Genomic DNA, 6,586 nt, shown 5'->3' with positions numbered 1-6,586 from the left:
CCTGGACTCCCTGCTGAAGGCGACATCTCTCCACCTCCCAGCCCCGCCTCGCTTCCTCTGCCTCCGCCACTAGAGGGCTCCTTGCCTACGCAGAACAAACAAATCCAATTACCAAGTTCAGTGTATTTTTTGACGGAGTAACGGTGTTTGAATGGACATGAGGCCCACCTTCTCGGTAGCGCCGCCCCTGTGGGCAAGACGCTGGATCTCCTCATCTTTAATCTTGATGACCCGCATCAGCTCCATCTCATGTTGCCGCAGTAACGTTTCCCTGGTAACGGCCAGTTCCTTCTGCTTCTCCTCATGGAGTTTGGTCTTCAGCGTCGTCATAGCCGCCGACGCCCGGTGATGCTCCGCCTTCAGCTCCTGAGCTTTCTCCCGCTCCAGACGACTCACCTGATCACAAAGTAATCTGATTACTGCACTCATTGTCAGATACAGCAGTAATCTGATTACTACAGGCACCATCAGTTACAGCAGTAATCTGATTACAGCAGTAACAGTAATCCCACTGTATTCTTCAATCATCTAAATACTGCAGTATTTAATCTCCTGGTGCAATATACTCTGAGATAACTGCAGTATTCTGACTTGTCGGTACCTTGTTCTTCTCCTGCTGCAGTTCTATCTGGATTTCGGTCAGTTTGGCTCTCAGCTCCTCATTGGCTGCTTGAAGGGTCGCCATGGCGTCTGGTCGCTCCCCTTTTCCTCGCCCCCCTGTTCCTCCCCCACCTCGCTTAGACATCACCACCTCCACCTGCAGGCTAGACCCCGCCCACTGGACTGTCAATCAAGGGTTTGTGGACATCTGTAGGAGTGGAAATGAATTATTCAGAGACATGAAAGAAGACAACCTGAAGACTGGACTGGTTGGTTAGCCTGCACCAGTGGTTCTCATAATGTGGTACGTGTAACGCTGGTGGTACACGGGCAGTGAAGTGCCAGTCCTGGTCCCAACATGAGGGAAACTCAAATACTACAGAAGTACAGCCTCAGTACTACAGTACTCCAGAGTGGATATGAAAGGATTATATTAAGGCTACAACAAAACTAAACAAACACACACACACACACACACACACACACACACAGTAACAGACAGTTAATTCAGTTTCAGTTGATTGGCCTCAAACTCTATATTTAACAATTCATCCCCAAAAACTTATTCAACACTTGCAACATTCACGACGGCTGTAAAATGTGTGTGCACAACATGAATACTGGATATTGTTTCCATGACAACATCATCAACCCAACTGTTATCTTAACTGATGAACATTTAAGACACACAGAAATAAATCACTCACCGTCCAATAGGAAGCCTCCGACACTGCATTGCTCTCTCTCTCTCTCTGTGTGTGTGTGTGTGTGTGTAATAATGTGTGTCAGTGGGTAAGCCTTGGCTCCACAGAATGCTAACAGCAGTTAGCTTCACTGCAGCTGGTCTCTGTGCATGTTGTGTGTGTATGTGTGTTGCCAGATCCAGCCCCCCCCCCTCACACACACACACTCTCCCTCTTGGTATTAGCAGTTAGCAGTTAGCTGTTAGCCTCTGTTAGTGGCTGTCGGTGCTGTTAGCATCTCTGCAGCCTCTCCTTCCTCCCCCTCTCCTCCTCTTCCTTCTCCTCCCAGCATCCCTCAGTCAGCGTGATGGATGGAGGACTCTTTGGGTCCCTCTGGTGGCGAGTCTTTATCATGCCGTACCAGCGCACCACAGTCACGTGACTCTGATGATCAGGCGGTAGATTCATCATCTCCTCGAGTCAAAAAATCAAGGAGCTGATCTTCAAAAACAGAAAGACAGAAGTTCATCAGCCGCATCATCTGACCACCAGGGTCCGCCATTCCCGAGAGTTGATGGATTATTAGAGAATGAAGTGGGTAAAAAAGAAGAGGAAAAGAGAAGCCAAGTTTACATGCCGTCTTCTCTCCACCAGGGCCCGCCATTGTGCCAACAATAGAGTTGGTTCTCTCCATTCTCTGAGACATGCAGTATTTATTCAATTCTCTGAGGTTTAATTATTGTCCTTGTTACGACCAGACGGAATGAACGGGACGTTGGTGTCAGATGAGGAGGAGAGGGAGAAGAGCAAAATAGAACAAAAAGAGGGGCAGAAAAGAGGAGGGGTTACAGGTTACCATAGCAACAGAAAAAGAACCGACTGAAATGATCTGAAGAGCCAGTGTTCCCCACACAGGTGAAGTCATGTGACAGGAAGTGCATGTTTCGTGAGAGACGCCCAGAGTGACACCCATGAGAGCTTAAGAATGTTTATTTTAAAGCAGAAACACCCAATGAACTGTCAGGAGAAAATCCTAATCATCCAATCAGACGCCTCAACTGTGAAAAGGTCAGAAGGAAGACCAGGGTCATCATCTTCACAGGAAGGAGCCAGCACAGACAGGAAGTAAACAAACAACAAACCGGAAACAACCAGAGGGATGAGAGAAAGAGTTCTGATTGGTTCAATACTGGGTCAGTGCATTTTAAATGAGTTTGGAAGATCCAGATCTAAAAACAAGTTCTGGTTCTGACCCATCACAGGGTGAGATGAGATCAACGTCTGTGTTCCTGATCCTGAGACCAGGATCTAAGATCTAAGTCAGGTTCATGTTCATTAGACTGGGATTCATGAGCACAGAGTTAGAATGATGTTCAAGTCCAGGCTCTGGACCCCCAGTGGAGGACTCATGATCAGAGCAGCAGGACTGGAGGATGTCAGTGTCTGGTTCTGGTTCTGGTTCTGGTCTCCAAAAACCTGAGGAAGTCTTATCTGATGGATGTTTCTCATCTCATCTTCCTGAGTCTGGATCGATTCTCTTTGTCACTTTTCTTTAAGGATGTGATGTAATGGACGAACAGCACTTCCTGTTCCTTCTTCCTGTTGAGAGAACTGAAGCGCTGGTCGCCACGGTAACGAGTACAGAATTCCTTAAAGGTGGACCTGCGGTCAAAACAGTGAAGAAGAGACGTGTCCATCAGTACAACAGAACTGCAGATCGATGGATGACTGACCGACCGACCGACTGACTGACTGACTGGTTGATTGATTAATTGATTGCCGACCTGCTGGTGATCTTTGCCTCCTCCAGCAGTTGTCTGAATTCCTCTCGAGCTTTTAGTTCTTTGTTCTTCTTCTCTCTGAACTCGTCCTTCATCCTGCTCTTCACAAACTGAGCAAACACCTGCACACACACACACACACACACACACACACACATCATCATGACAGCAGTGGTGTGTGTGGTTTGACCAGAGGTCAGATGTAAAGTGAACCTTTTTCCTCTGGTCTGAGGTCAGCAGCAGGTACCGTGGATCAAACACCATCTTATGAAGTTCTTTGTCCCAGCTGGAGAACGCAGACACCTGAGAACACCATCAAGAACCCGATCAATATGGAGCCCAATCACATCTGACCCTGACCCCTCTGACCCTGACCCCTCTGACCCAGACCCCTCTGACCCAGACTCTTCTGACCCAGACCCTTCTGACCCAGACACCTCTGACCCAGACCCTTCTGACCCTGACCCTTCTGACCCACCCCTCTCTCCAGCATCATCTCTGTGAAGTGAGTCTTCCTCAGGTCCAGTGGAAGGTTCTGGATCTCCTCTGGTTCTGGTAACAGAGAGCCTGGCTTCTCCAACCTACAGAGGGAGAACTTCTAACCAATCACATGACTCTGTGGTGCTGACATCAGCTGGTCACATGACTCTATGCCCCCAGACTCACCTGTTCCTCTTTGAGTTCAGTTGGTCCTCATCCTCGTTACCATGGACACCAGGCATCTTCTTCCTCTTGTGGGGCGGATCCTGGATGATGCCGCTGATGTCTCTTCCTGTCAGGTCACCTGGTCTCTCCCACACAGACAGGTGCATTGTGGGATTGAAGAAGAAGGTGCGATCATCTGCGGTCCACACCACACACCTGAACAAACACCAACAGATGTCTACCAAATCCTGTCATGACCACAGGTGGGGGGGTGGGGGGGGTCACTCAGTTACCATGGTGACCCTGGAACAGCAGCGGAGGCGACTGGACCTTTGTCACTTGGTTTCTTCTCTCCTTCTTCACCTGGTCTGTCAGCGCTGACACCCTGAGACACAACCAGATGTCACATGACTGTTAACTCTGCCCCCCCCACCACTGACATCACAGAGACAGACTGGACATGACTTGAGGACTCACCTGAAGAGACACCAGGCCCTCGTCCTCTGTCCTCTTCTTTGACTCTCCCGGTGTCCTTCGCCTCTCTGACAAAAAGAACAATAACCCCATCATATGGACAGAAGAGACAGACGTGACAAGAGACACAGAGACAGACAGCTGTCTTACTGTCTCTGTGGACAGTCCATCTGGTAGAAGACCGAGAGGAGACACCAGAGGGACAAAGCTCTGTCAGCAGCTGAAAGACAAAAGGTCCTGAGTCCAAGTGGAGACAGATGAATGGACAGAGACAGACAGGAGGACAGACTCCATAATAACATTATATAATATGATGTGAATAAGTAATGACTTTACCTGCACAGGTGGCGCTCTTCTTGTGGGGAGTTTGAAGACAGGTTGAAGCTCCGCCCCTTTATACAGGTGGTTGTTGTGGACAGACCACGCCCCTTGACCTCTGTGTGTACGAAACCCCACCCACTCACCAAAAGCCCCGCCTACAAAATGATATCACTGTGCGATAAATTTCAGACCTGTTGCTCTGACCTCAGATTAGCACCCCCTAGTGACAGAACTCTCACATTACAGCTAAAAACACTGCTCTTCAGTGCAGGTACTATAGGAGATTCATGGACCAGGTTCACAAACAGGCAGGAACAAGTACCAGAAACTAACAGTACTAGGAACTACAGGAGCTTTTTCACCACAGAAGTGTCTGAGAAAAGGGACAGGAACTAAAACTGTTTCCACAGCATTTCTGCTGCTAAGAATAGTACCAGGAAGGACAAAGTACTAGTACAAGAAGTAGTACTGGGAACTCGGGACAGTATACACAACTAGGAAGCATGAACAACAAACATTCACACGGCAGGGATTAACGGTTCTAGAAGGAGGAAGTGATCAAAAAAATACATCAGATATAAAACACACACACACACACACACGCACGCACGCACGCACGCACGCACACACACACACACACACAGTAGTGCCGTAAGTGGAACATCTTTCATCTTCTGAGTCAAAACATTTTCACTCATTTTAACTGAGAAAAGAAAAAGATCAGACGTCTGTGTGTAAGAAGAGATTACTCAGTGTGTGTGTGTGTGTGTGTGTGCCGTCTTTGAAGTCCTGATCTCATTTTCTCCCCTCATGTTTTTACCCCCCCCCTCTCCTGCTGCGGAGCTTCACACTCTGACAGACTCCTAAGGAACCAGTACCAGGAACTGTCTTTAACAAAGACAGACAGAGTACCAGTAACTTGGTGACATTTATGCATTTTAGTCACCAAACAAACTTGGAACAATAAAACCATGACAACACGCAGAAAACCCAGTGTTTTTACAGTGACTACCACCAGGTTGTTAAAGGGAGGAAACAGAAAAACAGATTAAAAGGTTCATTTTTATCATTGTACAAAAAGACAAGACCTATAACTGTGATCCTTCACTAAGAGGACGAACTCTCTGACACCAGATCAAGGACCACTACATCTAGTCATTAACAACTTCATGAAAAATTAAAGCAGTAAAATGGGACCCTTTTGATGAATTTTTGATACCGTCCTCGTCAAAAACATGAAACAAAATTTGGACCAATCTGAATCATCTTCACCAAAAATGCTAAAAGTATCATGTCATGACTTTTGTCCTCAGGTCCAGACTCACCCACTGGAGCAGCAGGAGTCAGAGATGATGGGTGAGACGAGAGGAGGAGGTGGAGCAGAGGAGAGGGGGCGGAGTCTTCAGCCTGCTTGGTGTTTCTTCTGACACGGCCTGAGGAAGGAGGAGTCACATGAGTGAGTGAGTGAGTGAGTGAGTGAGTGAGTGAGTGAGTGAGTGAGTGAGTGAGTGTGGTAGAGATAGTCAGATGTAAATTTATTCTGTTCAGATTTAACAGAAAACATCAAAGATCCATTTTCTGCCTCAGATGATTTTAGTGACTGCAACAGAATTTAATCTGAATCTCAGTGAAATGTTGGAAGTAAATGTGACAAGTGAAAACACACACACACACACACACACACACACAGAGAGAAATGACAAACGACAAGAACCAGGAGATAAGGAGAAAACAAACAGAACAGGAACACGACAGAGCAGATCACAGAGCATAAACACCATGACCATGGCTACAACGTCAAACAGGAACACAAACAACAACAACAACAACAACAACAACCCAAACCACTGCAGAGGAGAACATGAACCCAGGAACCTGCTGCTACAAGAACCTGGGTATGACCTGAACTCATCCACACCATGGCTGATGATCAGAGTCACTGTAGAGGCCGTTAACCAGGCTGTGATGTGATTGGAGGAACTGGGGTTGGTTCTGTTCTCACCTGTGAGGTGAAGGGGAGAGAGGAGGAGTCTGGCTCTGGAGGCGTGGCCAAGTGGTGCTTGTGTGAGCTGATTGGTCAGC

General features: G+C 47.5%; 2 protein-coding genes across 5 annotated transcripts in view; both read right to left on the bottom strand.

Moving 5' to 3' along the window:
• jakmip3 (Janus kinase and microtubule interacting protein 3) overlaps positions 1 to 1,407 on the bottom strand; it is a 7,598-nt gene extending 6,191 nt beyond the window's left edge. For all 4 annotated transcript variants that reach the window (XR_003050403.1, XM_017034862.2, XM_017034863.2 and 1 more), the window contains exons 1-4: positions 1,308 to 1,407; positions 602 to 808; positions 169 to 396; positions 11 to 85 (exon numbers count right to left, since the gene is read on the bottom strand). Coding sequence is in view for 3 of the 4 variants with exons in the window: in XM_017034862.2 (XP_016890351.1) it covers positions 11 to 85; positions 169 to 396; positions 602 to 745 (447 nt within the window). In the remaining variant the exon portion in view is untranslated. The remainder of the gene's footprint in view (positions 1 to 10; positions 86 to 168; positions 397 to 601; positions 809 to 1,307) is intronic.
• Positions 1,362 to 6,580, bottom strand: tcerg1l (transcription elongation regulator 1 like). The gene is made up of 11 exons (XM_017033975.2): positions 6,507 to 6,580; positions 5,830 to 5,937; positions 4,520 to 4,659; positions 4,334 to 4,403; positions 4,187 to 4,251; positions 4,003 to 4,094; positions 3,731 to 3,925; positions 3,543 to 3,645; positions 3,278 to 3,367; positions 3,068 to 3,186; positions 1,362 to 2,945 (listed from the first exon to the last, which is right to left on the bottom strand). The coding sequence occupies exons 7-11, from the start codon at positions 3,874 to 3,876 to the stop codon at positions 2,789 to 2,791; spliced, it is 615 nt and encodes a 204-aa protein (XP_016889464.1). The 5' UTR covers positions 3,877 to 3,925; positions 4,003 to 4,094; positions 4,187 to 4,251; positions 4,334 to 4,403; positions 4,520 to 4,659; positions 5,830 to 5,937; positions 6,507 to 6,580; the 3' UTR covers positions 1,362 to 2,788.
• Between the last annotated feature and the right edge of the window lie 6 nt (positions 6,581 to 6,586).

Source organism: Cynoglossus semilaevis, chromosome 8, assembly GCF_000523025.1.
Source record: "Cynoglossus semilaevis isolate Cse_v1.0 chromosome 8, Cse_v1.0, whole genome shotgun sequence".
In the NCBI taxonomy this organism is placed as follows: Eukaryota; Metazoa; Chordata; class Actinopteri; order Pleuronectiformes; family Cynoglossidae; genus Cynoglossus; species Cynoglossus semilaevis.
This window is presented reverse-complemented; position numbering and strand designations above follow the sequence as displayed.

What these genes read in the sequence shown, in the direction of transcription:
- tcerg1l (XM_017033975.2), bottom strand. Translation starts at nt 3,876, where the DNA reads ATGCACCTGTCTGTGTGGGAGAGACCAGGTGACCTGACAGGAAGAGAC. An exon ending in CCTCAGACCAGAGGAAAAAG is followed by an intron (nt 3,187 to 3,277) that starts GTTCACTTTACA and finishes GTGTGTGTGCAG; the next exon opens with GTGTTTGCTCAGTTTGTGAA. An exon ending in GAGGCAAAGATCACCAGCAG is followed by an intron (nt 2,946 to 3,067) that starts GTCGGCAATCAA and finishes TTTTGACCGCAG; the next exon opens with GTCCACCTTTAAGGAATTCT.